This window comes from Plecotus auritus, assembly GCF_963455305.1.
Source record: "Plecotus auritus genome assembly, chromosome: 2".
Lineage (NCBI taxonomy): Eukaryota > Metazoa > Chordata > Mammalia > Chiroptera > Vespertilionidae > Plecotus > Plecotus auritus.
Genome location: NC_137771.1, coordinates 13,924,467 through 13,939,507, shown reverse-complemented (window position 1 = coordinate 13,939,507; position 15,041 = coordinate 13,924,467). Strand labels below are relative to the sequence as shown.

At 55.5% G+C, this 15,041-nt stretch overlaps 2 protein-coding genes across 11 annotated transcripts; both read right to left on the bottom strand.

The window, feature by feature from the left end:
- Positions 1–3,971: 3,971 nt before the first annotated feature.
- Positions 3,972–8,653, bottom strand: C1QC (complement C1q C chain). 8 transcript variants are annotated; one of them, XM_080656415.1, is made up of 3 exons: positions 8,283–8,653; positions 7,804–8,000; positions 3,972–4,788 (listed from the first exon to the last, which is right to left on the bottom strand). In XM_080656415.1, the coding sequence occupies exons 1-3, from the start codon at positions 8,453–8,455 to the stop codon at positions 4,232–4,234; spliced, it is 927 nt and encodes a 308-aa protein (XP_080512541.1). In that variant the 5' UTR covers positions 8,456–8,653; the 3' UTR covers positions 3,972–4,231. The 8 variants fall into 8 exon arrangements, with proteins under 8 accessions (XP_080512541.1, XP_080512542.1, XP_080512540.1 ...); XM_080656416.1 differs by having other exon boundaries at positions 7,804–7,988; positions 8,283–8,640; XM_080656414.1 differs by having other exon boundaries at positions 7,867–7,988; positions 8,283–8,519.
- A 3,116-nt stretch (positions 8,654–11,769) lies between these two features.
- Positions 11,770–14,807, bottom strand: C1QA (complement C1q A chain). 3 transcript variants are annotated; one of them, XM_080656412.1, is made up of 4 exons: positions 14,568–14,641; positions 14,034–14,168; positions 13,530–13,699; positions 11,770–12,520 (listed from the first exon to the last, which is right to left on the bottom strand). In XM_080656412.1, exons 2-4 carry the CDS (start codon positions 14,039–14,041, stop codon positions 11,946–11,948), a joined length of 753 nt encoding a protein of 250 aa, XP_080512538.1. In that variant the 5' UTR covers positions 14,042–14,168; positions 14,568–14,641; the 3' UTR covers positions 11,770–11,945. The 3 variants fall into 3 exon arrangements, with proteins under 3 accessions (XP_080512538.1, XP_080512537.1, XP_080512536.1); XM_080656411.1 differs by having other exon boundaries at positions 14,034–14,138; positions 14,568–14,633; XM_080656410.1 differs by lacking the exon at positions 14,034–14,168 and having other exon boundaries at positions 14,568–14,807.
- Positions 14,808–15,041: the final 234 nt, after the last annotated feature.

The window sequence follows — 15,041 nt, the reverse complement described above, 5'->3', positions numbered from 1 at the left end:
TCAGATGGGACAGCGGAGGAGAAAGGGAGGGTGAGCTGTCAAGTGCAGACCACCTGTGAGTTGTTAATATCACACCATGTCCCAGGCGTCTCCTTTCCGGGATCCTCTCTTCTGCTTTCTTCCCATTCTGCACCCCAGCTCTGTCCCTGTTTTCAGAAAATAATCTAATCATGAAAAATGAATTTTAAATGTGGTCATTATTTATTGATACCCCTCCCTCTGCTTCCAGCAGGGCGTGAAGCTGAGGGCAATTATAAGCACAGGCGGGGGCCTGTTGCTTGCTTTTTTTTTTTTTTTTTAATATATTTTTATTGATTTCAGAGTGGAAGGGAGAGGGAGAGAGAGATAGAAACATCAATGATGAGAGAGAATCATTGATCGGCTGCCTCCTGCACGCCCCATACTGGGGATCAAGCCTGCAACCCGGGCATGTGTCCTTGACTGGAATGGAACCTGGCACCCTTCCGTCTGTAGGCTGACGTTCTAACCACTGAGCAAAACCGGCTAGGCAGGCCTGTTGCTTGTTGATCCGGGAATCACACCAAGTTCGAGCTGTAGAGGGCCTTGGAGGTCACCCAGCCCATCCCCTTGTTCTAAATATGGGGACACTGAGGCCTGGGTGGGAGACACTTGTCGTGAGCCTGCAGGTGCCCTGCACTCGGAGACAGAGCCACAAGCAGCCCAGCCCTGGTCTCTGCCCCCACAGAGCACCTCTTCTACTGGGGAGACGGGTGTGACCCTCCAAGGACACGGCACATGGTTCTTGCTCCTGTGTGACTGCCAGAGTCCAGACCTCGTGCACGTGGCGGGTGCAGGACTCCAAGCTGGGCATCTGACACCAGCCAGCGGCCCTTTCTGAGGCTGCGTCTCAGGCCATGGGACGCCCGCGCAGGAAAGGTTGCCCAGCAGGCACAGCAGCTGGTGCAGGTCAGGGGGGCCCCTCCTGACATCTGTGCTTGGAGATAGAAAGTTGTTGGGCTTGTGGATGCTGCTTGATGGAAGTGGTCAACAGCGGTGGGTGGCAGGGAAAGGAAAGAGTAGCTTGATAAAACCAAAGGGTCTCTGGGCTCAGCCAACTATAGACCCAAAGGGACCCAGGCCTGGGTGTGGAAGAGACCCAGGCCTTGGTGGATCCTGGGCAGGGAGAGGGGGTTCGGAGGTTGCAGGTCCAGGGTTCCTGAGGCCACTTGGTGGCTAATGGCAATGGGAGAAGATGAACTTAAACCTGGGGTAGACGCAGCAGAGAAGAACCCTGGCTGGTTTCCCAGTGGTTAGAGCGTCAGCCCGTAGACCGAAGGGTCGTGGGTTCGATTCTCAGTCAAGGGCATGTACCTCGATAGCAGGTTCGATCACTGGCCCTGGCCTGGGCTGGTGCGGGAGGCAATGGAAAAATATCCTTGGGTGAGGATTTTTTTTAAAAAAAAGAAGCAGCAGCAGGAAGGAGGTAAAGGCATGGCTCTGGAGTCAGCCTCTCCTGAGTCTGAATCCCAGCTTTGCCTTTTTCTGGTTATGTAGCCTCAGGCACATTTACTGGTCTCTGTTTTCCCATCTATGTGCTGGGGGCATGGGCACCTACCTCGTGGGGTTGATGTGGGGGGCAGTGAGGTAACCCTGCATATCTGGGGCCCAGCCGAGTGCCCAGCCCTTGGTGGGCACAATGCAAGCCTGGGGACAGTATGATTTATATGAGGAGATAGAATTCTCGGAGCCTGGGGACGGAGGAGCCATGCCTGGATTAGGGGGAGGCCTAGACTAGGGATCAGGAGCAAGGGGGTCTCTGGGCCTTGGCCCCTGAGTGGGAACCAGCTGGTCTCTGTGCCGCTGGAATTGCTGGCTTGGTGTGAGAGACTCCTTACAGTTTGGGGTGTCTCCTTCTGGCTCCTTTCCCACCCCCATACCCTCCTTTCCTGTGTCCCGTAAAGACCCTCCCCTGGTCCCTCTCAGCCCAGCAGACAAGCAGGCACTTTCAAAGGCCCGTTACTTCTGACAAAAAGAGCAGCAGGGAGACAATTATGGAAATTAAAATGGCACAAAACGGTCATTTCCAAAGTCCAGGTTTCTGGTCTGACACCGTGGCCTACATAAATGGCACATTGATTTTTCAAACAAAAGAGAAATGAGAGGAAAGATGTATCACGGGGGGCATTGCCAGTGGGCTGCTAAGTGCTGATGGAGGGAGCTGTGGACGGAACGGCCCTGTGACCCTGTGACCTGGCTGTTCTCGCTCTCTGTGTGTGTCTTTTCTGTCCCTCCTTCCTGTCTCACACAGTTTTCCTGCCCCTACTATGTGCAGGCATGTGACAAAGCAGCCCTGCCTCAAGGATGCTTCCCGTTCAGTTGGGGAGGCAGATCTTTAAGCGAATAAGCGCACAAAAGCCAGTTGGTGGACTGCGTGTATTTGGCTTCACCTGGCAAACGCCCACTCACCCACAGTTCTGTCTTCCCTGAACCTTTATAAAAAAAGCCTTGGGTCCTGAAATCTGTTTTTTGTTTTGTTTTGTTTTGTTTTTGTTCTGTAAATAAGTCTGCAGGTAATTTTATTGCATTTCCAGGTTTGGGAACTTGGATTTTAAAGGGTCATGAGTTTGTGGTCCAAGTGTGTGGAGGGCCCTGTGGGGACACAAAGGGGAGCATCAAGGAAGGCTCCATGGAGGAGGTGATCATTGTGTTGACTCTTGAGTGTGTAGCATCTAGGTGACGGAGGATTTGTATGAGTGGGGTGGGTGGGGGCTCCACAGGATGAAGGAACTGCGGGCAAAGGATGGAGGTAGGAAACAGCCCCTTTCAGGAACAAGAGTGGGAAAGTGGATGGAGGTGGTGGTGAAGGTGGGCTCAGGCCGCTCCTCGTACAGCCCACCCCAGCTGGGCAGTGCCTCCCTGAGCTCTGTGGGGCGTTGTGGGACCAAGCGGAGAGCCCAGCCAGGCCGGGCAGGTTGTCACAGATCTGAGTGGGTCTCACTGGTCAACCCCTTCTCATGGTCAGTGAAAGCAATGCCACTGACGGCCTCTGTCCTCCAGCAAGGATCGGGGTGGCTGAGCCAGGCCGCCAGGAACATCACAGTGAAGTCCCAACAGCTCGCAGGCAGTGGCCAGGGCTCCCAGAGTCTGTCGGACATTGGAAGACAGATTCTCTTTCTCTGACATTCATGCTGACCTAGAACTTGGTTATGACTACTAACTAATTTAGTAGATTGGTTAGCATAATGCCTGGCGCATAGTAAGTGCTCAATAATGTTAGCTATTGCCCGGCTGGTATGGCTCAGCGGTTGAGTGTGGACCCATGAACCAAGAGGTCAGTGGTTGGATTCCGGTCAGGACACGTGCCCAGGTTTCGGGCTTGATCCCCAGTAGGGGGAGTGCAGGAGGCAGCCAATCATGATGTTTCTCTCTCATCGATGTTTCTATCTCTCTATCCTTCTCCCTTCCTCTCTCTTTAAAAATCAATAAAAACATATTTTAAAAAATAATGTGAGCTATTATGATGTTTTTATTCACTCATTTATTTACTCTCTTTCTCTTTCATTTACACACTTATTCATTCATTCATCCATCCTAATTCACTCATTAATTTAGCACCAATTCATTACACATCTGCTCTTTGTCTATGCTGGGCTTAACTGCACCCAAACCCCTCCTGTGATTCAACTTAGGTCAACATAAGTCTGGGAATTCAGACACACTCCTGTTGACCTGTGCACTGATGCCTTCAATGACAGCAGTGCCGCTCTCCCAAACAAGTGACAGCAGACGGCCTCTTGGTGACCTCTTGTGGCCCTTCAACCACACTTGAGCATCTCTCTCCCAAATGGTCAAATGGTGCTGAGTGACTCAACATTGGCACCAACCTTTACTGAGCCCCAACTAGATCCCTGGGTGAGTCTAGAGCCCACAGACAGCTATAGCTGGTGCAATGCTGAAGATGAGGAGACCTGCTTCTTCAAGGTGGCCATGAGAAATCAGAGCCATGCGTATTTATTGATTTAGTCATTTATTTGTATACCTCTCAGACTTCCAAGACTTAGGAAAAAGAATGATAGCACTGAAGGTGTTGGTAAAGTGTCAAAGAGTGACTCCTGCAGGAACTCAGAGAAGGGAAAGAACTCATGGGATGGGAGTCAGGGTGGGCTTCCTGGAGGAAGAGTCCATTAGGTGGGGAGAATGGCCTGAGCAAGGACACAGCAGAGCAGCTGAGAGAGGTGGGGTAGCCTGGGGCTGGAGCAGGCCTGCTCCCCTAGTCGGGGAAGAGCAGGAAGCCGGAGAAGACACTGTCAGAGCCCTCTGTGCCCACCATGCCGTTGTAGTCATTGACCCGCAGCCACACCTGCGCGCCCTCCTGCAGCCGCAGCAGCACACCACCTGAGCTGACCTGCTTGCTGTTGGACATGTGGTCACAGAAGGAGGTCATCTGGACACCATCGCGGTACAGCTGCACGCACAGGTTGGCCGTCTGGGACGTGTGGTGGACGAAGTAGTAAAGGCCGGGGACTTTGCAGGTGAACATGCCTGTGCTCGTGTTATAGTCCCCCTGTGGGTTAGTGATGACCGTGTTGAACTTGACCAGGCTGTTGGATGCCGGGTACTGTGCTGTCTGCCGTGTGACGGTGAACACTGACTGGTGCTTCTGCTTGTATCTGCCCTCCTCTCCCGGCTCCCCATTGGGTCCCATGATGCCGGGAATCCCCGGCTGCCCAGAGGCACCCATGGGGCCATTTTTCCCAGGAAAGCCAGGTGTGCCGGCTTCTCCCTTCTGACCCTTGGGTCCTCGTGTCCCAGGAATAGCTGGCATTCCTGGGGAGAGAGCAGGTGGGAAGTGATGGGGCAGGGGACAGGGAAAAGGGACCCTGGCGCTGTCCTCCGGGGATACACTCCTGGGGTTTGGTCTCCTTCCCCCAGAGGTGCTGTCCACCTGGGGGCAGTGTGCAGGGAGTAAGGGGGATGGCCAGAGGGGAGGGAGACCCTGTTTCAAGCCCTGCCCCCCTCCCACAGACCTGCCTTGTGCACTCGGTTAAGGCACCTGTCTCTTGGGCTCAGTTTCCACATTTGTGCTGGAGAGGGTAGGCCTCGCAGGATCAGGAGGCGCCCAGGGCAAGATCTCAGCGTGTCAGAGGCCACGACTGTCAGCCCACAGACAGCAAGTGGCCTCAGAGACCTTCTGCTGGGCCTGCACGATGTTTTTTAAAACTTTTTGTTTAGAGCCCAACATTAACAAATTCAGGCCTCACCCAGAAGTCTAGGTCCTTAGTTTTTCTTGACAAAAATAAGAAGCTTGGTCACGGGCAGATTTCCTGGAGAGCTCGTGAAACTTGTCTCAGGTCCCATTAACCAGCATTGGCCCCTTCAAGGCCCTTTGCCTAGTTTTATACTTATAATTTTTTCAATATTTTATGTTGAAATAATTATAGATTCACAGGAAGTTGTAAAAAAAAAAAAAAAAGACAGGAAGGTTCCATATGCCCTTCACCTAGCTTTCCCCAGTGGCACATTCTGCATAACTAAAGTACAACATCAAACCGGGAAATCGACCTCCGTGTGATCCACATAGCTCCACTTTCCCATGCGCTATTTGTGTGTGTGTGTGTGTGTGTGTGTGTGTGTGTGTGTGTAGTTCTAATACAATTCTGCAGCATGTGTAGATTTGTGTAGCACCTCTCCCTGCAATCAAATGTATCCCTAATTTTGTATTATTTTTCTTAAAGAGGGCTTCGCCATTTTATAAGTTGCAGAGCCCTACAAAACCTGTATCTATTCCTCAAGCCAGCTTAGGACATGGGAACCCCTGGATGGAGCCAAAGGGAATCTGCCCCTTTAAGGGGGCTGCTGTCTCCAGCTCCCTCAGCCCCACTCAGCCCACTTCAGCCCCCGGTTCACCTTCCCTCGTGTTAAAGATGAGGACATTGAGGCCAGAGGCTCCACCAAGGCCATGTAGCTGGTATGAGGCAGAGTTTAGACTCAAAGCCACGTCTGGCTGAGTTGCAGTCAGAATGTCTGATTCTTGCTTGTTACCGCCCTGATTATCTGCGCCTCTATGAGATTCTTCTCCCCTTGTCCAAACCATGCTCATCTTTTAGGGCCTGATGCCAGTCTCTTCTTCCAGGAAGCCCTCCCTGACCATTCTTGTCTGCCCCCATGGCCGCTTCCTCCTCTGACTTCCTCCTAAGAGTGGGTGTCTGTGCAAACTCACTTGTGATAGATCCTCTATGACTTGTGAGCCTTTTAGGTCCCAGGGTTAGGAGTGGGGGCTCAGGACCCAACAGACCTAGGCTTCAGGCTGTGTGACCCTGGGCAGGTGACCTCCCCTCCCTGAGCCTCTTTTGATCAGTTGAGATAAGGGCATAATGGGACGGATCCCACCAGATCCCACCGAGCTACTGGAAGAGTGGGATGGGAGGATGCAGGCGCCTCACAGCAAGTGCTCAGTAAATGTCAGGTCCTGCGATGGCTGAGCAGGGCCATCTCATCTTTTGATTGGGCGGGACAGGACTCAGCAGGGGGCCGGGGGCCCGAGAGGCAGGGGAGGGTAGCAGTTAAGGGAATGGCCTGTGGAGCTGGACAGGATTCTACCGTGTGACTTCAGGCAGGTTACTCCATCTCTCTGAACCTCAGCTTTGACATTTATAAAATGGGAGTACAGCACTCCTTCAAAGGATTTTGGCCTCAGTTTCCTTATTTCCAAAGGAGTTAAAAATTTTATCTGCTCCATTTGGAACCGTGCCTGGCACAAGTAGGAGGTCAAAAATTGGTAGCCCTCAGGCTCCCCCAAAATGGCACACCTAGGATCCTCACTCAGCTCACCCCGCATTGCAGACTTCCTTCTGGAATGTTGGTAGAATTCCACTCCATTGCCAGGAGGGAAGCTGACAGTGAGGAAATTCTAAGGACATTCCTCTCCACTGCCCCCATCCCCCCAACCTCTGCCTCCCAGTCACCTCTGCCCACCCCACCCCAGCCTCACACGTGCCACCTCCAGACACACTCCACTTCCCAGATATGCACCTACTTTCAAACGAGGCACCAAAGACTCCAGTCTCACCCAATGCCAGCCCCCTTGTGTCCTCAGCCCCCTTTGCTCATGCTGGAGTTTGCCGTGGAATCTCCGACAGGCGGTTCTGTGACTGTGGCCCTGACTCCTCTCTCCCCACCCCTCCAACTACCCAGATCCTAGGGAGCACAGATTTCTGATGAAAACAATGGTAACAACAGCAGTACCTACCATAGCCTACACTTAGCCAATGCTTGCCATGTGCCTGGTGCTATTTTATATTTAACTGTAATCATCATGGCATCCCTGTGCAGTAGGCACCACCATCTCCCCATTTTACAGATGAGGAAACAGAGGCTCTGGCTGTTAGTAAGTAACTTGCACAAGTTCACACAGTAGGAAGTGGTGGGGCTGGGATTTGAACTCGGTTCATCTGTGCATTGTCTTCATTCACTGTGCGGGTGCCCCCTCCCCCAGGGGTCCATGTTGCAGGGCAAGAAGTGGAGGGGTGGTGACAAAACAGTAGCCTAGCATTTTAGAATTTGCCAAAGGTTTCACATAGATCCTGTCCTGTGACCCTCCCTGCTGCCTGTGGGGCAGGCGCTCATCCCCCTCCCTGCCATCGGATGCGGACTCTGGGGGGTCTCGCGGCCTGGGCCCTAAGGACAGAGGGGCTATACCTGCAGTGAGCGCTGGGCTCTGCCCTGGGAGCAGGTGCCGCAGGAGGGACCACACTCCTTGCCATCAAGTTGCCATCCTTTCCCCACTCCACTCCCTGCCCCTAGGCCCTAGGTGACCCCTCCCTGCCAGGCCAGCCAGCTCACCTGGTTCACCCTTGGGCCCTTGCAGTCCGTCATGCCCATCCTTCCCTGGGGCCCCGGGCTTGCCTGGCATTCCGGGGATCCCGTAGCATTCTGTGGCGGCCAGGCCCCCAAGTGGCAGTGCCAGAAGGAGCAGCAGCAGGTTTAGTCCAAGGAGGGGCCACAGGATGCTGGCGCCCCTGTCCATCCTGGGGAAGGAGCTGGATGGCGAAAGCTCGGTGGGCCCACCAGCCCCTCGCTCACCCTCCTCACCCTCTCACTCCAGGGCTCATCCCTCTCCACCCTCAGGAAGCCTCCCTCCTGTCCCGGGGCCCCTCACCCTTGGGACCACACGATGGATGAACAGTGGGGTCACTTCTTTGAGCTTAGAGAGAATGGGGACCCTCCTTCCTCACAAACCAGGCTGTCCCCGGGGCCATGTCTCCGGAAGGTGATGGGGGAAAAGCTACCTGCTGCCCTCACCTGGACAGGGTCCTGCTCACCTGGGGTAGGAGGTTTCTGGTCTGGTCACTGAGATGCCCTCCGATCTGCTTCCCCTCTCCCGGGCAGGAGGACACGGTGTTGGAGTGGACAGAGCGAGGAGGGCCTGGAGCAGACTGGGCGGCCACCTCCTACCCTCTACCCCCTCCCCCCAGTCCCACATCCCCTTTCCCATATATTTCCCTAACTCAGTACTTTCTTTTGGGTGCTGAGCCAGGCTGACCACAGTGACACCCTGTGCCCTCCACCCAGGTCATAAGTGTCTGAAATAAGGAAATGTCCCCCCCTCCGGATCCGGGAAGGGTGTGTGCGTGTCTGTGTCTGTAAACACAAGCCTCCTGGGCAGACTTCCCCTACCGTGTGGACAGCCCCTGGACTGGCCATCCCCATTTGTGGCATTTACTGTGTCTGAGGCTCAGCTGTTTCACAACGTCCCAGGAGGAAGTTATAACCCCTTACGGGAAACTGAGGAAACTGAGGCTCAGGGAGGTGCAAGCCTTGGCCCAAAGTCATGGAGTGAGTGGTTTCTTGGGGTCCAAAGCCTGGCTTTCACCCCTCTGCTTAGCTGCCCCCAGAAACAGTCCTCATATGCACTGGTCAAGTGGCAGGCCTTATTCTAGAATGTTCCATACGCCCCCCTCCCCTCCGATAGTTGGGAGGTGGACACCTGAATGGGCACGCTTTGATGGCAGGCAGCCTGCTGTGTTGGACAGAGTCCCCTGGCTACAGAGCCAGCGGCTTCTGGGTCTCCTTCCAGCCATGCCACCCCCTTTCCCTGAGGCCTTCAGCAAACCGCTGACACCACCCAGGCCCCAGCCTCCCGTCTGTGTATTGGGTGGTGGGGAGGCCGGGGCTTTGCATGGTGGCACCTCTTCCTTTGCCTGGGCCCCTGATGGCCTCACCTTTCCTGCCAGCACCACTTCTTCACCTCCATCCCCAGCAGCCCTGCCTCTGGTCTTGGAGCCTATTATGGCCGGCGAGGGGTTGCCAGTGGGGTCGGGCTGGCAGAGCTGAGCGAGGCCCCCTCCTCTCTTTAGAGTCAGGGAGGAAGGAGGTGTTGGGCTGCAGAGGGTCCAACCCTGACCCCACTCCCGCCCCCTATGTCGCCCCGTGTCCGTTCCTCCTCTGTAAATGGGGGGCAGCGGGGGGGGGGGGATCCACTAGCTCCGTGCAGGGTAGTGATGAGGACTCTGTCTGATAGATGTACCCATGACACTTAGCCCTGTGCTGGGCATGAGCAGGGGTTCAGAGCCCTGCCCCTGCCTCCTCAAGTGACTCTCAGGGCCTCAATTTCCCCCTCTGTTCCTCCAAACTCTGGCACAGGGCTGCAGAGGCGGGGAGAGTGGAAATGTGAGTGCACCTGACCCTGGGAGTCTGGGGCGGAATGGATGGATGGCACCTCAGCGCCCATCTTCCTCACCTCATTTGCGCCTGGGTCTGGTTTGTCCAGCAGATGGCAGCCTCGGCCCGTGCTCAGCCTTCCCTGCCCCGCCCGCCTGGTCCAGCTGCGTTCCTTCCTTCCAGAGGGGACAGTGATTTGCCTCCCCAGAGGTGGGCAGGTATGGGTGGCCTATAGGGTAAGGAGCCGCCCGCAGCCACATTTCTATAGCCTGGTCTCTTTGCCACTTATGGGGCTCCCCCGCTGACATTCCCTTTGGGGCCCACTGCAATGAAAGAAGCCTCCACTTTGGGGTCAGGCAGAGCTGGCTCAGATCTAGGCCCTGCCACTCTCTGGCAGGGTGACCTTGAGTCAATGTCTCCCTTCTCTGAGCCTGTGTCCTCATCGATTTTGCTGGGATTAAATGCATCAGTGACTATAAAATGTCCAGCACATAGAGGTGCTCAAAGACCTGTTTCTTTTCCCAGTCCCAGGGTGGGTATGTTCCAGGGGCAGGGGACTGCTGGGGCAGAGCAGGAACCCAATGGGGGGCTGAGAGCCTGTGGAGTTCATCACTGCCCCGGGGGTACAGGGGGTCACTCTCTTCTTCCTGACTCCCAAAGGCTGTTGGCGGGCAGCCCCAGGAGAGGGTCCTGACTGTTGGAGGCAGAGGTGGGGGGCTGTGCATACGTGAGGAATCTGAGGCTGCTTGTATGTCAGTGGATGGGAGAGACGGTCCCTGTGAGGTGTCAGCACGCGTGGAGGTCAATGTGTGAGCAAACACTGGCATTTCTAAGGCACATGCATGTTGGAGTGGAGGATGTGTACATCTGCATGTCAAGGGTGTGTCTGGACACCTGTCTTAAGGTGTGTGTACGAGTATTTCTGGTGGTTTACAGGGAACACTCAGGTGTCTGAGGCAGGGGTGTGTGGGTATGACGGCACATGTATCCCGAGGGTATGAAGGCATAACTCATGTGGATGTCCAGGGGTGTACACGGGTGTGTCTAAGAAAGTGGGTGTGTGCTGAGGGAGGGGATCATGTGTCCGTGTTTCAGTGAGGAGTGGACAAGTCTCGGTCCAAAAATGTGGGTCCCTGTGCATCTCAAGGGAGGTGCACATGGGTGGTGTGGTATGGTGTGTGTGTAGCGTGGTGTGTGTGAGGTGTGTATGCATGCCTGGTGTGTTTGTGTGTGTGCATATATGCAGCACAAAGACAAAACCGCTCCCTCTGGGGAAATGCACAGGGCATGGACATTTTCAGGACTGCGCTTCTGGTCTTACTTTCCTCACATACAAAGGACGTGCTGGGGCTTCTTGCTCCTGAGCAGCTCCCGGACTGGCCAAGGGGGAATGAGCCACAGACATCGCAGACCCACTGTACTCCTCCTTCCCCGCCTCCTCACCTGCCAGGATGGAGGCCAGGGCTGGACTCGGGAAACTGCCTTTGGGGAGGATTGCTGGATGCCCTGGGCCAATGGCTCCCCCTCTCTGAGCCCTGCCCCAGCCTTTCTGGTCAGGTTGGAAAGCAGTCACGGTCAGTGTGTGGCTGTGGAGGCTGACGAGGGTAGCGGTTAAACACACAGGCTTGGGCCCTCGTAAGACCTGGAGTCGAATCCCAGCTCCTCCCCTTGAACACTGACCTGGGCTTTGTGTCTGGCCCCAACTCCCAGCCTCCGTTTTATTATCTGTAAAATTGGGTCAGTAAAATAGGGTCATGATACCCACTTCAGAGCTCGATTGTAAAGATTGTACAAAATGTAATAATAGCTAAAACGTATGTAGCCTTCACGATGAGCCAGCCTCTGCACTGCAACTTTCATATATTAAATCATTTAATCTTCCGACAACCCTCTGAGGTGGGTGCTATTATTCTTCCCACTTTACAGACTAGAAAACTGAGGCTCACTGAAGTTGCATAACATGCACACGATTGGACAGCCAGTACACGGTGGCCCCAGGATTTGAACCCAGGCCACTGAGGCTCCCAGGACCTGTCAGATCCATGTTGCAAAATGCCGAGCATGGGCCTGCCTTGTAAGCACTCAACAGTTGTCATTCTTATGCCTCCCTCCCAATGCCCAGGGTAGCAACTGAGCCTCACGCCAGCAGACAGGGACACAGGTATTTATTCCAGGAAGTGTTCTAAGAAAGGATCTCCCTCCAGCTAAAACAACAGCGCCCCCACTTTACAGAGCAGAGCATGGAACCAGAGAGGTGGAGTGAGTGGGCCGGGGTTGCACAGCAGGAAGCAGGTGAGGCCAAGGTGGGAGGGTCCCTCCCTGGTTCAGGTGGACGGGAAGATGAGGAAGCCGCTGAAGACACTGTCGGCCTCGGGACCCTGGTAAATGCGGCCCTTTACAGGGTCTTTTTCGATCCAGACCTGGTCTCCGTTCTGGAGCTGGAGCGTGGTGCCCCCAGACACCACCTGGAAGGTGCCCCTGCTGTTGGTGTCACAGAAGCCCACGGAGCTCATGGTCTGGCCCCTCCTGGAGGACATGATGGACAGGCAGATGTCCCACTTGGACACCACCTGGAAGGTGAAGTAGTAGTAGCCGGGCACGGCGCAGACGAACCGGCCCGAGTGACTCTGGTACCGGCCTTCCTCGTTGGTGATGACCGTGTCAAAGATGACCACGTTGCCGCCCGTCGGCGGGTTCCGCCTCACGGCGGAGAAGGCTGGCCGCGGCTGGTCGTTGATGTTTCCCGGGTTGCCCTTGATGCCCTTCAATCCTGGAGCGCCAGGGTTACCCACGGGGCCGCTAGGTCCTGGGTAGCCCATTTTGCCAGGGATTCCAGGGAGCCCAGGGTCCCCCTGGTCTCCTTTAAGACCTCGGATGCCTGTCCGGATGCCAGGGGCCCCTGTGGGAGGAAGGCCAGATTGGCAGTGAGAGTCTAGTGTCTGCCCATCCTCAGGCAGATGGCTGGGACCCCGAAATGCTGTGGGATAGCGGATAGGGGAGTGCCTGGGCCTTCAAGACACTGATTCTGGCTGGCTCCGTGAACTTGGGCACCTCAGCCTCTCTGAGCCTCAGCTTCTTTCTCTATAACATGGGGAGAAGTGGGAGCAGACACTTGGGAGCGTGTCAGATTCTGGGATGCGGGACGCTGGTGCCTCCACGTGCTTCTCTGCCCACGGCCCTGCACTCCACACCTCCCAGCCACTGACCCTGACCCCTTCTGTTTCAGCACCCACAAACTGTTACAAACGTCTCTGCGGGTCTTGCTGGTCTGCTGTGTACTGGGAGGCTCGGGGGACTGTAGGAGACTTTCCTTTCCCATCTGGTCATGTCCTCTCCCTTTTCCTTCAGCCCCAGGCTTTTCCCTTGAATCTGAGTTTCTGAAGCCCAAACGGGTTGAGGAGGGGGGAGCAGGGCTGGAGGGGGGAAGGTGGAAAAAGGATAGTTGCCATGAATTGATCCCTCCCTCTGTGCCCGGTGGGGTTGGTTCCCTATCTTACAGATGAGGAAACTGAGTCTCAGAGAGGGTCACACAGCAGAACCAGGCTCCCGAGTCTAAAACCCGAGTCAGCGCACTGAACATCCTGGTAACTGAACAGTGGCCGAGGCCTGGGCGTGCTTCAGACCATTCGTATTCATTGCTGCAGCGACCCATTCCCCAGAGGAGGAAGGCGAGGCCAAAGAAAGAGGCCCCAAGCTGTAAAGAGGACATGGAGAGGCCTGGGGGCTGCGGACAGGGTCCGGGGAGAAGGCCAGGCCCTCCTCAGACCTTGGGACCAAGTACAGACTGGAGGAGCTTTATTTGGGGGCCCAGGTGGACTCCTGCTTTTTGGTATCACCCCCAAGCCTCCTCTCTGGAGCCCAGGCCAGGCAAAGGGATGAGGGACTGGGGTCCGGAGGGAGGTACTTACCTGGCTCCCCTTGCTCCCCCTTGAGACCTGGCCGCCCGGGCCGGCCAGGCTTTCCCGGAGCCCCGTCCCTCCCATCCGGCGCTCGGCACACGTTCTGGGTCACCGTAGAGGCCAAAGACATGGCCAGCACACCAACCACGAGCCAGCCCCATGGGGCTTCCATGATGCCACTGTAGAGACACGGCAGGGCCTGGGTAGGCTGGACATCACTCACTCACATACACCCGACTGGCACACTGAATCCCGCCCCCCCCCCACACACACACCACACACACAGGGATATATCCACATCCCACCACCTCCCATGCACACCTCCCTGCTTGAGGGACTTCTATGTCCACCCTCCATCCAGCTTCAGGGAACCCAAACCTTTATATAGAACCACAAACACACAGATACCCACATGCAGCTGCGCATGCTCATGTAGTCACACACTCAGACACACAAACAGCCTCTCACTCACGCACGGCTGGATGCACAAACTGACACCCATTCCTCGCTCACCTGGACATACACGTTCATATACTCCTACAGATGACCAGTTCCATGGAACAAATATGGATTGAGAGCCTGCTTCTCATTTAACACTCCCTCACCCAGATGGCAGAGCTGTGCACGCACACAGGAATTCACAAACACCTGACACAATACGTCTGCTCACTCCCCTCCATACTCATCCCCCTTCAGGCTGACTGTCACCCACAGTCCCCCTCTGTGGGACCCCTCTGCTGGGCTCTGAACCTCCCAGCCTTTACCTAGCTTCTTGTAATTTGCCGGCGGGGGTGGGGGGCAGGGGATCAGGATCCAGAAACTCTGGTTAGAGCTGATGGGTCTGTGTTCCCATCTCCCACTATCTCCCCAAGTCCAAGGAATTAAGGTCCCCCTACTCGCTGATTCTGGATCCTGAGTCGGTGCCCCACCCAACCCCGTCCTGGCACAGACCAGCTCTACCTCCCTGACAGCCTCAGTGGGCAGCTCCTAGGCCTGCTCCCCTGGCTCTGACTTCACAGCCCCCTCCCTCTCAGGCGCTGGCCTCACCTGCCGCGGGTGGTCGACTCAACTGGATGTTCCTGCTGTCCACCCAGGGACCTCTGTGGGACACCCAGGAGGACGGTGCCGGCCCGTGGCCAAGTTTCACATCCCTTCCCACTTCCCCTTCTCCTTCTCTGGACCTGCCCCCGGCATTGCCCTGGGGGTAAGGGGCTGGCCAGGGACATTTGGAGCAGATCTCAGCAAGACCGGGACATTGCACATCCTACCCCAAGCCACAGTGGGTGTGGGGGCAGGGACAGCAGGCTGCAAGGATGGAGGGCTGTGGAGGGGTTACTGGGTGAGGTGGGTAGAATCAGAGACGCACAAAACATCAGGGCGGAAGGAACTTTTTCTGAAGTCAGTAACTTGTAAGACTTTTTTAGGATTTGAAAGCAACAGCATGCATTCATTGTCAAAAGCTTGTAAATACAGAAAGGCACAAAGGAAGAAGAACAGGGCGGTGTGATGAGCAGCTTAGTC